Source organism: Carassius gibelio, chromosome B17, assembly GCF_023724105.1.
Source record: "Carassius gibelio isolate Cgi1373 ecotype wild population from Czech Republic chromosome B17, carGib1.2-hapl.c, whole genome shotgun sequence".
Lineage (NCBI taxonomy): Eukaryota > Metazoa > Chordata > Actinopteri > Cypriniformes > Cyprinidae > Carassius > Carassius gibelio.
This window is the reverse complement of record NC_068412.1, coordinates 8,978,681-9,001,032: the sequence shown is the minus strand read 5'-3', so window position 1 is coordinate 9,001,032 and position 22,352 is coordinate 8,978,681. Positions and strand designations below refer to the sequence as shown.

At 37.5% G+C, this 22,352-nt stretch overlaps 1 protein-coding gene across 1 annotated transcript; it reads left to right on the top strand.

Annotated features, from left to right (window-relative positions):
• Positions 1-833: 833 nt before the first annotated feature.
• Positions 834-21,892, top strand: LOC127976688 (exocyst complex component 5). The gene is made up of 18 exons (XM_052581291.1): positions 834-1,467; positions 1,785-1,879; positions 6,619-6,766; positions 6,901-7,095; positions 9,208-9,272; positions 12,952-12,980; positions 13,087-13,196; positions 13,300-13,344; positions 13,458-13,598; positions 13,888-13,970; positions 14,108-14,317; positions 14,453-14,600; positions 14,717-14,825; positions 15,937-16,057; positions 16,146-16,232; positions 16,358-16,466; positions 16,615-16,830; positions 20,443-21,892. The coding sequence occupies exons 1-18, from the start codon at positions 1,441-1,443 to the stop codon at positions 20,629-20,631; spliced, it is 2,127 nt and encodes a 708-aa protein (XP_052437251.1). The 5' UTR covers positions 834-1,440; the 3' UTR covers positions 20,632-21,892.
• Positions 21,893-22,352: the final 460 nt, after the last annotated feature.

Here is a 22,352-nt window from a genome sequence, read left to right as displayed (position 1 = left end):
ATCAGTATTGTATAAAGCACTATATAAACAAAGGTAAAAAACAAATTCATATAACACTTCTAGAGGACTTTTCCCTGCTTTACCACACACACACTTAAACACAAGCAGGACAAATCAAATCTTCCTCAATGGGAGGCTGACCAACACAGTTCCAGTGAAACCATAGGTCACATGTGATATTAATCTGTGAAGAATGCATGTTGCACTAGACAATGTGCCTGTGTTAACTTGTTTATCATCTATTTTGTTTAATAAAGATTATGTGAAATATTATCTATTATATTGTCTAAATGCTGGTGAAAAACCTGAATAAAAACAACACAGAACATTTTCACGAGCTTTAATGGTTGTAACGGAAATGGCCATTTGGGTTCAATCAAAACTTTGATGGTCTTTGCATGTAAGTCTTTAATGACAATTTTATGTAGTCAATTGTGCTTTGTGTCTAGTTGATTTCAATTCAGATGCATACAATCACAACCATTCAAGCAGAAAAATATGTTGCAAAGTTATTTAAACAAAGTAAATTACACTTTACAGCAAAGTAGTGCAACCTATTATAATTAAATATTGTTCCTCAAAGTGAAATGATGCATTCTGTACATCTAGTTTTGCAGTTCATAGCCAAGAAGTGTATGTGGGCAGCCTGCCACTGTAAGAATGTGTTTTGCCAATGAACCAATGGAACTAAGCTACTTAAACGTTGGGCTGTTGTTATGCATGTTTACATTAATGGGATTCGTAATTTTTGACGATGAGTAATTTCCAGATCGTATCAAATCATTTAGCTGCATTAGAAGCGCTTTGGCTGGAATTGTTAACTTATAGCAACAGTAAAATTGGATTTTGGCTTGCAAACAGAGGTCACAAGTTAACACGGTCACAGTTCCTTAATTCAGCCCGTTTCACGATGTGACGCCGAGAGTCCTGTGTTGAATCCAGAGATCTGGAGCTGCTTATGTAAAGATCGGTGGCTCGGTGGTTCGAGAGTGTCGTCTCGCGGCGCGTCGTCTTTTAGCGCGTGTTCGAAACCCGTGCCAACACAGATTTACTTTATTTTATTTTTTTTGTTTATCCTACTTACTTCAGCCGCTACGGGCGATCATACCTATAACTTGTTATCTCTGCAAGAATATCAAAATCATGCAATGAGCAAGTCTGCTTTTATTAGGCACTTAATATCACGTCAGTTTGTGCTTTCAGAATCGGCGAATCTGCTGCCGTCGTTCCAGCACATCTGCAGCGGAGACCTAAACAGGAAGTTGGTCACCAGATAACACGGTAACCAGTTAAACCGTAACACCGGCCCGGTCATGGCAGCTGGATGCAGGAAGCAATTGTTTTCAGAATAGACATTAAACAACAAGGAGCAAAAACTACGCCGTTTTAAGAAGTAACGTTATTTACGGACTTACCATTAGCTTTCTGGTGCTGGTAAATATGGCTACGACAGCTCAGTTATTCGAGGTAAGGCTGGTTTTTCTGAAGATGTCACGAAGGCTGTAATGGTCTTCGCCACAACTTAAGCTCTTTTCATAAATATGTGCGTTATTTACATTGTGTAGACATAACTTGCAGCAAACAGTAACGTTAGATTAGCACTAATGAGAAGCTGTGGTATAAATAACGTTACTCTGAACTTAGAACTTTCAATTCTCTAGACCACCTTTGAATAAACAGCACATTTGGTCTTCCTAATTTATTAAAGCTTATTTATCTGTGCATACCATTATTGGCAATTACATTTAGCTTCTTATTCATTATTATTTTTGCAATCTTAACAGGAACCGTTTGATGCTGATGAGTATATTGAGAGACTGGCTTGGAGAACACCTGGAGGAGGATCCAAAGGAGGTGCAGAGGCATTTGATCCCAAAAAGTGAGTCTCAGTATATTTATAATTGTCATAAACGTACACCACAAGTCGTTTGACTATGTTTAGCATCATCGATGATATTAACACCCTGTGATCTAAAGCTTAAATGTTTGACGTTAGTATTGTAGACAAACAATCATCTGCTTATGTATAATTTCTTGAAATTGTTAAATTGAATGGGTTAGTAATTGAAAGTCTTTGTAAAGATGGCAACCCCTTCAATACTGTACTAAAAGATGCACCTCATAAAAATTGGCAATGAGAAGCTCAGAGTGTACAGAGTTGTTATGTTGAAGCTGAAATATAAGATTGAATCATCATTTTAATTTCACGTTATAAACACATTTTGATAGATCTTGTTGTGTGCTGAGAGAGAGATGAGTGCGATGGGATCTCATAGTTTTAATTGTGCTTTACTTTTCTAAAAGATTAATAAAGTATTAGTAATCACGCTTATGCTTTTGATTGGTAGTGCAGTTTTTAGATTGTATTCATTTTCAGCTCTGCAACTAATGCATTATTTAAATTCCTTAGAAGTCTACATGCAGTTTATATAAGTGCATCCGTGCATCATATGCATTATACAAATCAGAATTATTATTATTTTATTTTTTTAATTAAAAATACAAAGGAAAATTTCATGCATTTAGATACTGGCAAGATCCTAATAGTCTTAATAGCTCTATTTAGCACATTTGATTTAAAATAATTTGACATTTTTCCAAAGTAAAGCTAAAAAGGCAAACATATCTGCAGACATATTTGGTTCTATTTGGGTCTAGTTATATATATAAAAAGATGTATACAAATATTTATTAGCCTAAACCACACTTAAACTTGTTGGCTTATAAGAAGATGATTTTAAAGAAATGGCCTATAGCACAAAAACCCCTTTTAAGGAAAACATTGCACAAATTACGCAAAATAAAAGAAGTTTAAATAGATAAAACAATAGATGTTTTTTTTTAAGATGAAGCCATATAGTTTGGACACTTTACGATCGTCATATGTTGGACATGATGAACTGTGTGAACTTAACTGACTTAAAACGTCTGTTGAAAATCACCTTGACATCAGCTGGTTAAAAGTAACTAGAAAAGCATAGTTAGTAAAGTTAGTTGGGAGAAAATGTATAAAATCATTTATTTATCATTTCAAATGCCACTTGTTTTGCCACAGATATTTAGTTTTCTAATGCAGTGGAATTCAAAAGTGTCCGAAAACTTTTCAGAGTTCCTTTTCTAATAAATGTATAATGTGGACGTAATCACAACATAGTTTGACTAGTTTGGCAGTCATTTCACTGTCAGAGTCAAAAGCATAAAAAAGACAAGAAGTTCACTTAAACACACACACACACACACAGACACAGCAAAAGTGCTTTTGACTGCCAGAGCAGAAACATCGCCCCAAATTTTACACCGAGCTCTCAAATAACCGACCATGAAGAGGCTGTTGTGAGCTGGGCAAACCATTGACTTACAAATGATGGAAGAGAACAAATTTGAGGGGAAAAGATGGAGAGGAAAAAGAACTTAAGCTGCCAGCGGCGTTTAGGGAATTACGGTGATATGAGATTATATACTCATCACTTCAGAATGTTTTGCCACCACCCAGAGAATCCAAACTTGCTGAGTTGGAGCTTTTGACTTTGCTGTCCTACAAGTTCTTTGAAATGCAGCTGACGAAGCTTTTGGTTGTATGCGTGAGGTATCCTAAATATACACACACACACACGCATGCACAGCGCAGAGAGACACTTTTTATGAAGAACCACAATTTCTGGTAACAGGCCATTAGCTGATTTGCTGCCGAGGTAAGTGCTTATGTGATCTCGACAAATAAGATGCTCTCCCTGGATGAAGCGTTTTGGCTTCACAGTTTGAGATCAGTCTCTGAGATTTTTTTCAGCGTCTATTTGGAGAAGCATTCATGAAAGATAAATGAGTCTCAGCCCAGCGTATACTGATCCCTGCCGTTGAGCTGGTTTCAGGATCTGGGAACAGAGCTTCAGGCGTTTTCGTGTGATTGGTCAGGTTTTATGTAACATTTCCTCACAGATTACATGCTAGCCGAGCTAACTTAATTTGGGACATAAGCCTACATCGCGCAAATCAGACTGTGAAATGGGCCGTTTTTCAGTCTTCTGTGGACACAAAGAGTGTTCTCTGGAACGCTCACCGAAGCCTCCGCTCTACTGTACTTCTCATGTATGAGAATGACTCCAGAGTTCTGGTTGTCAGCGATTCTCCTTCTTTTGGAAACTTGGCAAGTGACTAGTATCCACGTAGGCCGTTTGAACAAATTTCAACATGCAGTAGCCACTTGGGAAAATTATTAATTATATTGTCTGCATAACAACTAGTTTTCAGTTTAATAAAAAAATGAACATATATTTTCTGAGCATGTGACAGTCAATATCTGTAAAATCTGATGATTATGTATCCAGCATGATTCGAGTATGTGAAGAACAGCATTCTTATGAAAGCAAGACCATATGTTTAAATGTATTGACTTGTTTATTGTCTCAAATGTGCTTATTTGGTTAGGGACCTAGATCTAGTACATAATAGTTAAGAATAGTTGTTTTTAGTTTTCATTAAAATTGTCAAAATTATTAACTGAAAAGAAGGGGGGGGGGAATTGTAATAATCCAGGTTTTCAAGGTGGTCTCAGACTTTTTACTGTATGGTTTACATACAGATTACATTAACTGTATGGTTTATTTAAATATTGAGAAAATCACCAAGTTGTCCAAATGAATTCTTTGCAATGCATATTACTAATCAAAAATTATGTTTTGATATGTTTAAGGTAGAAAATTTACAAAAAATCTTCATGGAACATGGTCTTTTCTTAATATACTTATTATTTTTGTCATAAAAGAAAAATCAAACATTTTGACCCCTACAATGTGTTTTTGGCTATTGCTACAAATATATATATGCTACTTTAAGACTGGTTTTGTGGTCCAGGGTCACAAATATGATGCTGGGTAAAAACTCCATAAATGCAGTTATGCCATAAAATTCTAGGTAGTGGTGCAAAAATGCCCCTGAATGAGTTTTTTGTCTAATATTTATGTCATAGGATAAGCGATGTCACACGAGCAGCAAGCGAAAAAATAACATGAGTGCTTAACAGAATTGATGTGCATCTCTGAGCAACACTGCAGTGTTTAGTTTCTGAATGAATCTGTATTTTGAACGAATCGTGTAAACCATTGGATCAATAACCTATTCATAAACTGAGCCATTTACTTTATTCCTGAATGAATCAACCATTTGAACAAATCGAATGTATTAATGACTCATAAAGACATTTACCGCCACCTGCTGGCAGATTTAGTTTCTTTTTGGAGTATCATTTTATTTAAAAAATAAAAAACCATTAAAAGCATAATTAACCCAAAAAATTGTAATTCTCTCATAATTTACTCATGCCCCCATCATGTCCTTTCAACCTTTCTTTATGTGCCATTGTGGCCTAAACCCTTGTGTGTAATACATTTTATATTGAGTCAATACAAATTGTATCTGTAGAAAGAAATTTTATATTGATACTTTCTCATTTAACACAATAATGGCTTTAATTTATCTGGGTATTGTCACAGTCAAATTAAATTTTAGATTAATTAAATTACATATAATTAATTAGATGCAAAATTTGAATCAACTGACATCCCAATTAATAAGATTTAAAGCTCATCCATTCCTTTAATACTGAGATCATATACAGTACACCCAGAAAGGAATGTAACATGGAAAACAGTACTTTCCTTGCTCTTTTAAATAGGTCTTCAACATGCTCTGTACACACACACACACACAAATGTTTGTTTTTGTGAAAAGTGGGGACATCCCATAGGCGTAATGGTTTTTATACTGTAGAAACTGTATATTCTATCGCCCTTCACCAACCCTACACCTAACTCTAACCCTCACAGGAAACTTTGTGCATTTTTACTTTCTCAAAAAAACTCATTCTGTATGATTTATAAGCGTTTTGAAAAATGGGGACATGGCTTATGTTCTCATAAGTCACCCTCTCCTTGTCATACCTGTGTCATACCCATGTCATTATACAGAGTTGTGTCCAGATATGTCACAAAAACATGCCCACACACACACACACACACTACTGTTCAAAAGTACAGTGTTAATTTGGAATGGAATAAAAGTCTTTACTTGCACTTTTGATCAAGTGAATGCATTATGCAAGTTTTAATTTAAGAAAAGAGAAAAAACGAACTGACCTCAAAAGTTTTAAAAATAGATAATTCAGAATATGACCGCCCAGATTTATCGGCCCACCTTTTTCAGCATGCATACTGTACTGTCCATGCATGCTCAGAAATAAAGTATTGACACCAAGCATCTATTATTATCCATTACAAGGCAAACATAAATGTTATGTTTAAGCCTACTTGCAATGCTTTTAGAATAATAAATGATAGTGGTAATGTTGCATAATTATGTAGTCTATGCATGCACTGCATGAACTGTACACTTACACGTTTTAGAATACAGAAGAGTCGTGAAACTAAATTAGGTGTTGCCTGAAAGACATTAAGTGTCTTATAAGTTTAAGCATTATAAGTGGACTTCAGGGGGGAAAAATGAAAGGCCACAAACATGCTGTGTTGTATTCCCTTTAATGAGTTTAAATATTTAAAAGGCTTGTCAAGACAGAAATTGTGCTTTGCTGCCAGCAGCTCTATAATGTCATGTCTTTGGTTCCAGGTTGCTGGAAGAGTTTGTGAACCACATTGAGGAGCTAAAACTGCTGGATGAAAGGATTCAAAGGAAGGTGGAGAAGTTGGAGCAGCAGTGTCACCGTGAAGCCAAGGAGTTTGCCCACAAGGTCCAAGACCTGCAGAGGAGCAACCAAGTCAGTGGCTTTTACATTTTGCATTTATTTGAGCCATTTGGGGAGCCATGTGTTACTTCACCATGAATTAAATTACACCGGCCTATAAATGTACCACATTTAACCTTCACTTTCTTGTTATGCTTGAATCAAAGGTAGCCTTCCAGCACTTCCAGGAGTTGGATGAACATATCAGTTACGTGGCCACCAAGGTATGTCATCTGGGAGATCAGCTAGAAGGAGTCAATACTCCAAGACAGAGGGCAGTGGAGGCTCAGAGACTCATGACATACTTCAACGAGTTCCTGGATGGAGAACTGCGCAGTGATGTCTTCAACAATCCTGACAAGGTCAGATTTAGAGAGACTGCCTAGTGATACTACATCTTAAGTACTCAACTTCAGAAGCCAAGAGGACTAAAAACGTAGTGATGGAATTGCATCATAAGTTACATGACAGATTTCAGTCACTTAAACAGATTTACACTAGTTTACATTTTAAGTAACATTAACATTAAGTAACTCTTAATCTAAACGCCACACCACATGTATCACAAAACCAGTTTTAGTAAATAAATGTCAGTTATGCTTTATATCAGTATTTATTTATTGCTCTTTACATATGCAGTTTTTTTTTTATATTAAATATTATATTTCAAAGGAAACTTTACTGTTAGTTACGCAAAAAATGTTTACATTTAAAATAAACTTTTAACAGGATAAACTGAGATTCATGCTGCTATTGGATCATTGAAGGTATATGCTGTTATTATGTGACTTTGCATTACTTTGCAGAGTTTACGGCCAACTAGCTGTGTTCTTCCTTAAAGAATAGTTCAGCCAAAAATGAAAGTTTGTTCATCATTTACTCACCCTCATGTTGTTTCAAACCGGTTTAAGTTTCTTTCTTTCTTATGCTGAACACAAAATAAGATACTCTGAAGAATTTTGTAGAACCAAACAGTTGTTGGTCCCTATTGACTTCCATAGTACGGAAAAAATACTGTGGAAGTCAATGGGGACCAACAACTGTTTGATTACCAGCATTCTTCAAAATATCTTTATATGTTCAACATAAAAAATAAACTTTGGAACGATATGAGGGTTGGTAAATGATGACACAGTTTTCATTTATGGTTGAACGATTCCATTCAGAACTAAATGGTGCAACAGAATTTACAAATTAGCTAATGTTTACTTAACGCATGGGTTTTATGTTCCAATTTAAGTAACAACTTATGAACCGATTGTGCAACTCTACTCATGTCAGGCCAGACCCAGTTGATTTACTGTTGCTGTATATCCATGATTCCTATAGATAGCAGATTTGGGGGAAAACAGGACTTTCTAGCCAGTGGTCCGTGCTGAAGTTGTAACCGAAGCAACTGTTGCAACAAAAGCCGATAACATTTAGTTTGTACTCAACAGTGATGCATGCTGCCATTAGGATGCCTGAGGCTAATATATGTGGCCTGCTTAGATTTTGATGTACGCCAGCTTAATTGGAAATGCCACTTTATAAATTAATCTCTCAAGTCACTCAGTAATGATGTGACCAACCCTGGGTGGCAAGTCTTACATCTTCTGATGCTATTAGCATAAGGCCACCAACATGCTTCCAGAGAGCCATGTGGGAATATACCCGCCAGACTTTTCAATATTTCTCAAGACATACACGCCTCCAGAAGAGAAAAGAGGGGAAGTGAGAGGAGCTGCTGGTGAATAGCTGAGGGGGGAAGGAGAGAAGGGAAATGGAAGGAACGAAGGCTGGGTTAATCCCTGTGAAAGGGAGGGCCGGGCCCAGGCAGCGAGGAGACAAGCGCCGGTAAAACCCCCTACTGCTGGGAGACGGCTACATCACTTACATGGGATTTAGCTAATCTTAGCTGGGGGACAGATACTTAGAAAACCTCGGCGAGGAGAGCGGAAAAGGGATGGATCCACCTCACGGGAGCACAATAATGATGTTAGCTGAGGCAGGCAGGAAAAGGAGAGTGGGAACAGAGGATATGTGGACGGCAGGGCCTTTCGGATCGCCTTTTTCTTCTCCGCGTCCATCGGGCTTGAAGGGAGAGGTGGGGGGTTCTTGTCAGGGTCCTGTTTTTGCCTAGACCTCCTACCTGCCTATGGGGACAGATTATGGGAGGTGATTTACCGAGGGATTAGCTGTAGTCCATTCTTAATGGTCATGAGTGAGCGTGAGGTGTTTTGGCTGGGTAGCGGCTGACGGATGGGGGTTAAGGTCGGATGATGATGAGGTTCAGGTGTGCGGGTCTGAGCTAACTCTTATCATCCTCATGGTGGACCTGCAGAGTGAGAGACATACACGAGAGGGACAGATTTACCGTAAGCCGATCCCCAGATTTAAGGCTGCTGCCTCTGGCCTCTGTTTGTGTGTTGAGGTGCCTGTCCTGTAGTGACCGTATTCTCACTCTCACCATGGTCTGTTCTCATCCCAAACAGATAAAAGAAGCTGCAGACATCATTCAGAAGTTGCACCTGATCGCTCAGGAGCTGCCGTTTGATAGGTAAGCGACCTGCAGATGGATTCTTGGCCATAATGGAGGCTTGGGGAACGGTGTAATAATGTTGTGCTGTACAGGAGATCATATAAACAGCAGTGATGACATGTTGCAAGCCTAACGGCATACTTTTTTTTTGGGGGGGGGGGGGGGGTTGTGAATGCTTAGTGAAACACACAATCTTTCAAAGTGTACTCCAATTTATAGTGTAGCAAATATCATCTTTGTTCAGTATCTGTGCTGTTTCTCTCCAGACACTATAACTAGGGATGTCAATTTTCGATCATGCGCGCAATCAGTCGGCATTTAAATTAACGATCAATTTAATGATTCATTTTTAACCTTAATATTGCGAAATGCGTTTGTTGCAGTGCCATATTGAATATCATCAAAAAGTTGGTTTATTTCACTAATTCCATTTCAGAAAGTGAAACTTGAATATTATTTTCATTCATTACACACAGACTGATATATTTCAAATGTTTATTTCTTTTAATTTTGATGATTATAACTTACAACTAAGGGGACAAAAAGTCTGTGTGGAATGAATGAATATAATATACAAGTTTCACTTTTTGAATGGAATTAGTGAAATCAACTTTTTTTAAGATATTCTAATTATATGACCAGCACCTGTAAGTTACAGAAATGACAAGATGTGCAAATGCCACTCATCTTTCTCAACTGAATGAAAGGGGTTTTTAAGTCTAAGTAAAAGACTAGTAGCAGAATTGTAAAATGAATCGATGGGATTAGGATCATTTTATAAAATGAAGAATGTAATGCAATGTACTTACCTTTGGGATCATTATACTCTGTTGGCTGTTTCATGTCCTGTCATGGAGACTGCTGAATGCATCTTTTTATATGGTTATTTTATCTGAGATCTACAAACCTGATTCCAAAAAAGTTGGGACACTGAACAAACTGAGAGTATAATAGGAATGGAATAATTTACAAATCTCATAAACTTATATTTTATTCACAATAGAATATAGATAACATATCAAATGTTGAAAGTGAGACATTTTGAAATGTCATGCCAAATATTGGCTCATTTTGGATTTCATGAGAGCTACACATTCCACAAGAGTTGGGACAGGTAAGAGGCTGGAAAAGTTAAATGTACATATGAGGAACAGTTGGAGGACAATTTGCTACTTATTAGGCCAATAAGTGGCAGTGTCTCTCAGAAGTCAAGATGGGGAGAGGATCCCCAATGCTACAGCGAAAAATAGTGGAGCAATATCCGAAAGGAGTTTCTCAGAGAAAAATTGCAAAGAGTTTGAAGTTATCATCGTCAGTGTTGGGTGTAACGCGTTACAAAGTAACGCGTTACTGTAATAATATTACTTTTTTCAGTAACTAGTAGTGTAAGGCATTACTCGTCTGAAAATGGTAATATTATTACAGTTTTCCCAAGCTAGTTACTTGCGTTACATTTGCCAGTAGCACCTTCATCACACACAAGGCACACAACACAGAGAACAGAAGGGAAGGGAAGGAGGGCGTGAATGGAACAGTGATTGGTCTGGGTTTGGCACGAGGTATCATTTACCATCACTGATTGGTCGACAGCCGGCAGCAGAGCGGCACGCTCAGACAGATGGGGAAAAATGGAAGCGTCAACAACGGCAAGCTCTTTTTCAGAGGAAGGTTCCCAGCAACAGAAAGCTAGTTTCGACGGGTGGCGATTCAGTAATTATTTTGTAGGAGTGCTCCGATCACGATCGGCCGCTCGTTAATGCGCATCTCAGTAAAGCCGGTTCTCTAAAGCGGTTTATTCCATCAGGTGCGTGAACCATATGTTCATACAACCGTGCCAATAAACGCTGAAAATGAACGTGGATTTGCGCATCTTCTCAGTTAATAACGGCTCTGTGTAGTAACAGCTGCTCTATGTGAAATCACGCACCTGATGGAATTAACCGCTGATTAGAGAACAGGTGTACTGACGAGCAGTAATATAAGTGAGTTGTGTAAACAGTGATTTATGTGACTTCAATTATTTCTTATTAAACTGAAATCGAAAAGTAAAAAGTATTTTTTGGAAAAACCACATCCTGGTGTTAGTCTTCATATGCTGCTGAATAGTGTTAACACGGATATAGAAAAATAAGGAGTGCAAGAGATTGATTCCTAATGTCAGTTTATTTTTAATTAATACTACAGTAGTTCGGTTCCCTTTACATCTTTAACTACCCGTTAATTTATCAATTGAATGGGTGACCTATCCTCATTAATAGAGCAAACATTTGCCCCCCCTGAGAGAATTGGCAGGAGCCGCCACTGATAAAGACCCTAAAGAACACTCCTCCTTTGTATGTTCTCCCTCCATCTGATGCATCTCAGGCAATCATAGAGTAATTAAGAAAAAAAGATGTAACTAGTAATATAACTAGTAATATAACTAGTTACTTTCTCCAGGGAGTAATAAAGTAAAGTAAGGCATTACTATTTTTGAGAGTAATATGTAATATGTAATATATTACTTTTTTGAGTAACTAGCCCCAACACTGATCATCGTCTATAGTGCATAATATCATCCAAAGATTGAGAGATTCTGGAACAATCTCTGTGCGTAAGGGTCAAGGCTGGAAAATCATACTGGATGCCTGTGATCTTCGGGCCCTTAGACGGCACTGCATCACATACAGGAATGCTACTGTAATGGAAATCACAACATGGGCTCAGGAATACTTCCAAAAAACATTGTCGGTGAACACAATCCACTGTGCCATTTGCCATTGCAGGCTAAAACTATAGGTAAAAAAAGAATCCATATCTAAACATGATCCAGAAGCGCAGGCGTTTTCTCTGGCCCAAGGCTCATTTAAAATGGACGGTGGCAAAGTGGAAAACTGTTCATTGATCAGATGAATCAAAATGTAAAGTTCCTTTTGGAAAACTGGGACACCATGTCATCCGGACTAAAGAGGACAAGGACAACCCAAGTTGTTATCAGCGCTCGGTTCTGAAGCCTGCATCTCTGATGGTATGGGGTTTCATGAGTGTGTGTGGCATGGACAGCTTACACATCTGGAAAGGCACCATCAATGCTGAAAGGTATATACAAGTTCTAGAACAACACATGATCCCATCCAGACATCGTCTCTTTCAGGGAAGACCTTGCATTTTCCAACATGACAATGTCAGACCACATTTGGTGCATCATAAAGAGGAAGAGGCGACAAAGAAGTCCTAAGACAGTTGAGCAACTAGAAGCCTGTATTAGACAAGAATGGGACAACATTCCTTTTCCTAAACTTGAGCAGCTTGTCTCCTCAGTCCCTAGACGTTTGCAGACTGTTATAAAAAGAAGAGGGGATGCCACTTAACTTTTTTGAGATGTGTTGATGCCTTGAAATTTTAAATCAACTTATTTTCCCCTTAAAATTATACATTTTCTCAGTTTAAACATTTAATATGTCATCTATGTTGTATTCTGAATAAAATATTGAAATTTGAAACTTCCACATCATTGCATTCTGTTTTTATTCACAATTTGTACAGTGTCCAACTTTTTGGGAATCAGGTTTGTAAACAAAAGGTCAGACATTTTTGTTGTGATATTCTCTCACTGATCATCTGTAGTGTTTTGGACTGGGGGAAAAAGAAATGTTTTCATTTACCTCTGTTCTTCTCTCTTTCCCATGCTTGTTTTCCTTGTTACGTCCTGATTCAGATTTTCTGATGTCAAGGCCAAGATAGCAAGTAAGCAGCAGTAGACTAAACAAGGCAACATTTGATTTTACATAAATTTGAATTACATATCGGCTAAATATGAAGTGTAAACATAAGCCCTGTGTTTATTTGAAAGGTAAATATCATGACCTTGAGCGTCAGCTGATCCAGGAGTTCACAGCAGCTCAGCGAAGGGGAGAGATTGGGCGCATGCGTGAGGTGGCTGCAGTCCTGCTACATTTTAAGGTTTGTTGGGAGAAACAGTGAAGAGCCCTTAAGATCGTAATAGTTTTATTTCGGACATTGATATATAATGTGAAATTATTATTTCTTATCTTATTTGTTACAGGGTTATGCCCACTGTGTGGATGTCTACATTAAGCAATGCCAAGAGGTACCAGACTGAGACTATTTAGTGTTTCTGTTTTATTTATCTACCAGGAGAGAACTTTATCTTGGGCCCAGTGTTTGCACTGTTATGCAACCTGTGACTTTTGGTGTTTGTAGGGAGCGTACATGCGGAACGATGTGTTTGAAGACATTGCAATTCTGTGTCAGCGGGTTAATAAACAAGTTGGAGAGGTTTTCTGCAGTCCAGAGACTGTCATGGCGAAACTCATTCAGAGCATCTTTGAGAATAAGATACAGGTTCGTAACACATCTACACATTAACAAATGGTATGTTTGGGTGAAATTTTGCCTGGTGTGTGATTTTAAAAAAGGGATGGGGGGCAGAAGATTCATCTAGGAATCAGGTTATAGTACAAACTTCCCAATAAACAACTAACAAGAACATAGTAGCAAACACTATCAAATATCAATGCTACAATGATCAATGCTGCAAAAACATCTTGTAAATAGAAACATGATGGTGCTTAAAAAACACAAACAAAAATACATGTGAGAATTGCTCAGGGTGTCTGTTTTATGATTTTAGGCTCATGTCAAAGAAAGACTAGATGAGACCCGCAACTCTGATGTGGAGCAATACCTCAAGAACCTCTATGACCTCTATACACGGTATCAATCAGAATTTCATTATTATTAATTATTACAATTGTTGACATCAAACACTGTTTTTGTCTTGTCCGAAATGGTTCAAATGTCCAATCAGTGTGCTTTACTGAACACCAGGTTCGTAACCCTTTTGTTTTTAGGACAACGGCACTGGCTGCTAAACTCTCAGACTTTAACTTGGGCTCAGACAAGCACACGTTTCTATCTAAGCTGATAAAGAATATATTCTCCTGTTACCTGGAGAGCTACATAGACATGGAGCGACAATATCTGCAAAACCGCAGTGGCATGATTCTTCAGCGCTTTTATGACTCCAAGAACCACCAAAAACGACCTGTAGGCACTGGAAGGTGAGGAGGCGCTGCTTGATTGGTTTTCCCATTCTTTTTCCAAAGTTACTCTGAAAACATAGAGATATTTTGTCAAATACATGTCTTTGATAGATTTCTTGCCATTACTGCCATCTCTTTTACACATTTTGACAGCATCCAGGAACTTAAAGAGAGGATCAGACAACGCACTAACCTGCCTTTGGGACCCAGCATCGACACACATGGAGAGACTTTGCTCTCACAAGAGGTTGTAGTCAACCTGCTGCAGGAAACCCGACTTGCCTTTGAGAGATGCAACAAGGTATACGCATTTTAAGCATTGCTTTAATACAAAAACATCGCTAGGCTTTTGTTTCTGTTGGAAGTTGTGGGCTGTAAACATTAGCATGATAGACGCTCTTTCTGTTATTGATGCAGTTGTCAGACCCAGCAGATCTACCAAAAAATGCCTTCTCCATTTTCTTGCTTTTGGTGGAGTATCTGTGTGTGGACCATATAGACTATGCCCTTGAGATTGGGCTGTCAGGTATGATAAACACTGTCTACAACACAGAACAGTTCATAATAAAGTGTTGCACAATAATGTTATTACAAGTTTGTCCAAATCTACGTAACTAAACTGAAAAGGTTGAAAATTAAATTTGAAAAAACAGGCATTAACCGAAAAAAAGAAAAAAGTTACTGGAAGATTATTGCAAACTTTTTACTAACATTATGGAGAAAAGCCCAACTCAAGATGCAAAGCCGAACACAAGGCACAGGGCATTTAAATGAAAAAAGTTAAGGCCCGAGACATTTTTAAAAGATTGAACTTATTTTAACTTAACATGGCTTTCTAAAATGGTTAAAAAATCTTTTGTGAATGTAGGTAATTCTAGGTATGCTCTGTTCTAATCTATTTAATCAGATAGATATTGCTCTTATTGCATTAGTCTGAAAAGGAATCAAAATAAGTTTTAAAAAAACATCTCCATGAACCCATGAGAAATCATAGAAATTAGTTATTTACATATTAAGGGAGACCAGAGACTGTCTACTACACAAGTGTATTTCCTTTTTATCCCTTAATATAAAAACTAAATTAAAAACTATAATGTACTGAAAAACATTTAGGCTATTACAGCCTTGGTTTAAATGAGTTTTTTTTTTTTATCTAAAAATGTTTTCTTTTTTAGTGCAATATTGAAAACCAAATGAAACTCATTAGATGTGTAATTAATTTACATACTTGTAATTCTACACAAATATTTTTTTTTTCAGAGTGGTTGGTTTGTTCAGCTAGTCATGGGTTACATGGTTTATGTTGAGGTTGTTCTATACATGGCGACCACAGGAAGAAGATTTCTTCACCCCCGAGTGTGTTCTGGTGTAACTGTGCACCATTAGGTTTATGTACTAAACTATTAATATGTGTAAGTGAACCGTTTTGCGTTCACAAAAATCAAACCAAAGGAATCAATGAGAGTTCTCATTGACTGGATTTCTCACTGCAACATTGTGATTTTGTTCAGGAGTTTAATATAATCATTGTTACAAGACTTGGTTCCACTTCTCATCAAACACATCAAGTCAAGTGACTGAATCTCAAATGGACTTGACATGCCGATCATTTCTTTTTTGTCCTTTGACTTGCACAGCCATCCCGTCTGCGGATGCCAAAAATGCCAACCTTTACTTTCTGGATGTGGTTCAACAGGCCAACACAATCTTTCACCTCTTTGACAAGCAGTTTAACGATCATCTTATGCCTCTTATTAGGTAAGTTTGACCGACTTTGTCTCTTTGTTTCTGGAACCGCTGGCTGATGCCTTTACGATTACATTTGTTTGAACTCTAACCCCTGTAGCTCCTCTCCTAAACTGACGGAGTGCCTGCACAAGAAGAAAGAGGTGATCGAACAGATGGAGGTGAAGCTGGACACCGGGATTGATCGGTTGGTTCAGAACTTCAGAAAACTCTGTTTAATGGAACCTCGTCTTTATCAAAGTGTGTCTTTGACGACTTCATTGCCATTAAAGGCGGTTTCTGTGACCTTTTCTTATGTTTCCTTGTTTTTAGGACACTAAATTGTATGATAGGCCAGATGAAGCACATCCTGGTGACTGAGCAGAAGAAAACCGACTTCAAGCCCGAAGACGAGAACAATGTCATGATACAGTACACTACGGTAAGAACTTGTACTCTGTAATAATTGTCTTGTGAATCTTACATTAGCGCAATGAACAGATTCTCTGAATAACGTTAAGATACTTTAGAAGTATTTTTAGTATTAATAGCCATATTCTGTCTGATCTTTCCTGTGTTCTTTCTTCAAGGCTTGCTCAAAGGTGTGTGCCTATGTGAACAAGCAGGTGGAGCGTGTGCGGCGGTCCATGGATGGTAAGAACGTGGACACGGTCTTGACCGAGCTGGGAGTGCGGTTCCACCGGCTGATCCACGAGCACCTGCAGCAGTTCAGCTACAGCTCCATGGGTGGTATGCTGGCCATCTGTGATGTGGCAGAATACCGCCGCTCCGCCAAAGATTTCAGAGTAAGGAGAGGTCAAAGGTCTTTTTTTGGTCTTTGATTACAAATTTAAACAGTTTACTTTTTTCTACACCAGATTTCATGTGTGGTGATGTCTTAAATATATATAAAGGCCTAAACACACACACACACACACACACACACTAGCCACTTTATTAGGTACACCGGGTTGGACCCCCTTTTGCCTTCAGAACTGCCTTAATTCTTCATGTCATAGATTCAACCGTGTGTTGGAAACATTCCTCAGAGATTTTGGTCCATATTGACATGATCACGCAGTTGCTGCAGATTTGTCTGCTGCACATCCATGATGCAAATCTCCCGTTCCACCACATCCCAAAACTGCTCTATTGGATTGAGATCTGGTGACTGTGGAGGCCATTTGAGTAAAGAGAACTCATTGTCAAGAAACCAGTCTGAGATGATTTGAACTTTGGGACATGTTGCATTATCCTGCTGGAAGTAGTCATCAGAAGATGTGTAAACTGTAGTCATAAAGGGATGGACATGGTCAGAAACAACACTCAGGAAGGCTGTGGTGTTTAAACGATGCTCAATAGGTACTAAAGATGCCCAAAGTGTGCCAAGAAAATAACCCCCACACCATTAAACCATGACCATGAGCCTGAACTGTTGAGACAAGGCAGGATGGATCCATGCTTTCATGTTCTTTACACCAAATTCTGACCCTACCATCTGAATGTCGCAGCAGAAATCAAGTCTCCACAGACCAGGCAGTGTTTTTCCAGTCTTCTATTGTCCAATTTCGGTGAGTCTGTGTGAATTGTAGTCTCTGTTTCCTGTTCTTAGCTGACAGGAGCAGCTCCTGGTGTGGTCTTCTGCTGCTGTAGCTCATCTGCTTCAGGGCTTGATGTGTTGTGGTTATTTGAGTTACTGTTGCCTTTCCATCATCTCTATCCAGTCTGCCCATTCACCTCTGACCTCTGACATCAACAAGGCATTTTCGCCCATACAACTGCCACTTACTGGATATTTTCTCTTCTTCGGACCATTCTCTGTAAACCCTAGAGATGGTTGTGCGTGAACATCCTAGTAGATCAGCAGTTTTTGAAATACTAAGACCAGCTCTGTGTTGCACAAATATCCATTCCACGATCAAAGCCACTTAAATCCCTTTTCTTCCCCATTCTGATGCTCGGTTTGAACTTCATAAAATCATATTCACATCTAGATTCCTAAATGCAGTGAGCTGCTGCCATGTGATTGGCTGATTAGCAGTTTGTGTTACCAAGCAATTGAACAGGTGTTCTTAATAAAGTGGCTGATGAGAGTATATGTATAGATATATGTAAATATAGTCCTGCTTGAAGGTTTGTGATTCCTTGAGAATTTTGTATATTTCTGCATAAATATGACCCAAAACACAATCAGATTTACCTCAAAAGTAGACAATGGGAACCTAATCAAACAAATGAGAAAAAAAAAAAAAAAATTATATATATATATATATATATTAGTTACACTTTATTTTAGGGTCCAATTCTCACTATTAACTATGACTTTTGCCTCAATTAACTCCTTATTTGCTGCTTATTAATAGTTTATAAGGTAGTTGTTAAGTTTAGGGTAGTGGGTAGGATTATAGATGTCATGCATTATATGTACTTTATAAGCACTAATAAACAGCCAATATGTTAATAATAGACATGCTAATAAGCAGGTAGTTATTAGTGTGAATTGGACCCTATACTAAAGTGTTACCATTTTATATATATATATATATATATATATATATATATATATATGTGTGTGTGTGTGTGTGTGTGTGTGTGTGTGTGTGTGTGTGTGTGTGTGTGTGTGTGTGTGTGTGTGTTTATTTATTTAGAACAATAATCCAATATTACATATCTGTGAGTGGCAAAAGTATGTGAATCTTTAGGATTAGCATTTAATTTGAAGATGAAATTAGAGTCCATCTGTTTTTCAGAGTTGTCTTAAATCAGTGACATGACTATCAGATGTCAGTGTGTTCCCTGTTTTATTTAAAGAACAGGGATCTTGTGGAAGTGTATTATGGCACAAATAAAGGATATCTCTGAAGACATCAGAAAAAGAGTTGCTGTTGCTCATGACACTAGAAAAGGTTACAGAACCATCTCTAAAGTGTTTGGACTCCACCAATCCAGACATACTGTGTTCAAATAAAGGAAACTCAAGACTATTGTACCCTTGTATTGTACTTGACCAAAAAAGATCACTCTAAAAGCAAGAGTTGTAATAGTCCACAAGATTGCAAAGGAACCCAGGGTAACTTCTAAGCAACTTAAGGTCTTTCTCACATTGGCTGATGTTAATGTTTAGGAGTCCACCATCAGATGAACACTGAACAACCATGGTGTGCGTGACAACAGTTGTAAATTGTAAAATAACATTGCTGCATGTCTGTCTGTCACGTGGACAAGCCATAGGGTTAGTGGAGAAATCTTTTGTGGAACTTTTTGTTTTAAAGGAGAAGTGTTATGTTTGGAGAAAAGAACAGACTGCATTCAAGCATAAGAATCTTAAACCATCTGTGAAACAGGGTGATGGTCGTATCATGGTTTGGGCCTGTTTTGCTGCTTCTGGGCCAGGATGGCTAGCCGTCATTGATGGAACAATGATTTCTGAATTATACCTCAACAGTGACCCCAAGCACACAAGTCATTTCACCAAAGAATGGTTAAAAAGAATAAAGTTAATGTTTTGGAATGGCCTAGTCAAAGTCCAGACCTTAATCCAATTGAAATGTTGTGGAAGGACCTGAAGCAAGAAGTTCATAGGAGAACCCACCAACACCACAGAGTAGAAGCGGTTTTGTACTGAGGAATGGGCTAAATTCCTACAAGCTGTTGTTAATGACTGATCAGCGGTTACAAGAAACGTTTCGCTGCAGTTATTGCTGGAAAAGGAAGTCACACCAAATACTGAAAGCAAAGCCCCTCACAGATACAGTATGTAACACTGGATCATTTCTCTCTATTAATAAATGACAAAGAATATACTTTTTTTCTCATTTGTTTGGTTAGGTTCTCTTTGTCTACTTTCAGGACTGATCTGATGATGTTTTGGGTCATATTATTCCAGAAATATAGATAGTTCTAAAGGGTTCACAAACTTTCAAGCACCAAGAGGTTGTAATGTTTCTTTGTTAATGGTCATTGGTCAAAAATATATGCAATTAATTACTGAAAAATATTGCTGCTTAATATTTTGTGTAAATTTGGTTACACAAACATTCATTTAATACTTTTAGATTTAAAAAAATTATAATTAAAGAAATTAATAATATTATTTAGCAGGAATTCATTACGTTGATAAGAAGAGACAAAAACAAACATATAATGGTGGAAAATATTTATTTTTCAAATAATTGCTAAGAAACTGAAAAAACTGTTTGTGTTGTTTTTGTGGTTTTAATTAAATTGAATTAAAATTAATTGCCAATAATCTGCAACCAACCAGTAATGAAATTTCTTAGAAAATAGTCAACCTCTGCAGGAAAGTCAATATTTATGTGATTTATTTTCATTGATGAATGGATAATTTCAACTATTTTTACTTTTCCAAATATAAGTACAAACGTGTTCACTAACAGCTGCATGAAAATCCTCCACAGGTTCCTCTCGTGCTCCAGCTCTTCGACACGCTTCATGCTCTGTGTAACCTCCTGGTTGTGGCTCCGGACAACCTCAAACAGGTGTGCTCTGGAGAGCAGCTGACCAACCTCGACAGGAACCTCCTCCACGCTTTCGTCCAGCTGAGAGTAGACTATCGCTCAGCCCGACTGGGACGCCATTTCAGCTAATGACCGGCAGGGCTGCCAACAGAACTGCCATCCGTTCAGAGCTGCGACAAACACAAGTGGCCAATCTTGAGTGGCTTTTGAACCGTCTTTGTCTATGATTCGGTGTCAAATTAAACTTTGAGCATCCGTTTCCAAGCCCAACATTTCCCAGGTAGCTCAATTTTAAGTTCTGCGTTTTGTTCTATATGCAGGTTTTAATGCGAGCGTAGTGCTTTGCCCATATTTTGTTTATGATATCATTTTAAAAGGATATATAATGAAGGTAGAGAGCTGTTTTGTACATTTTTCCCTGTGTCTTCGGCTTCTAATAGAGAGAGGATGATCGTCTTGAATAGATGAACTGAGGTGGGCCACTCAAATGATTCTGCCACTGGATTTGGGTGGTCAAGAGACTCATTTTCATTTGCTTTTATTTTGATTGTGCCAAATCCATCCTCTGTGGCTCTACTTGGAGTAACGGGGGTGGTCTCCACACTGCTCTGGATCAATGAGTTTGTCCAGCTCATTTCACTCAGGCTCTTGTGCACACATAGGGCTTCAAAGAGAAGACAATTACTGTTTTGAGCTGAACAATGCAGATGTTATACAACTGTTTCCATGCTTTGAAAGCTAATTTAGTTCTAAAATCATTTCATACTCTTAGAATAACATCTTCAATGGTTTTAAACATGAGTGCATCAGAATTCTGTTAAAAAATAACAATAGAATCAGTGGTTTCACTTCCATGCGCCCGACAACCTGCAAAACTGACCTTTCCAATGCTAAAATGTAACTTGATACATGAACAACAGTTATTTTGGAGACGTAAATGGAAAATATTGCATCCGTGCTAACAGCCTGCTGTTTACTAAAACTGAAGTAAAATTTGCAGATATAGCATTAACATATTTAATAAAATAAAATAAAAATACACTAGGCAAGCAGCATTAATAGTTGTTTCAAAGGGCTCGGATCACATATTGTTGTTCTTATTTTGGAACCTTTAATGCAAGACACTTTCATCTGACAGGGATGTGTTGAATGCAGTAATGTTATAGGAGTAGTTTAACCCTTAACCTCTGATGAAGAGGCAGGGGTCAAGATCTTTGACCTCTAGGAATGACTTAGGTGTGTTAGACTATTAGAAAGGATTGGATGGTCTGATGTTTGATTCCGTTATACTGTACTGATTTCAAAATTGAATTTATGTTAAAATGATGCTATTGTTTGTACAAGCTGCTCATTATAATCTATTTCCAAAAATAAAATGTGTGAAACAATGTGATGTTTTATTGATGGTGGTTCCAAAGCCAGAGGGTTTTTAGCCTACTATTATGCAATACATTTAATTTCTAAAATCATATCTTAAATTAAATAAAACATGATCCAAAAAAATAATTAAATAATGAAGTGAACATATGGATGAATTTCAAATATTTTCACTACTTTAGTTTGAGCAGGTGTTGACATTTCTGCAGGTTTTTTTTTCCTTTCAGCCATGTGTTCTAGTAATACAATTTTAGTTGTTAATCAGTTTATAAATATATATATATACACACACATTTTTTAAATCTATTTTTCAATTTTGAATAAAAGCATGATTTAAAAAAATGACTAACATCGCATTCGGAGATTTCAATAATATTGTTGTTCATTTTCCAGTCTATATCAATCTGTAGTGATAAGTGAAAATGTATTTTTAATGAAGTATAGCCTACATGAAGGAGAATATATATTCTTCT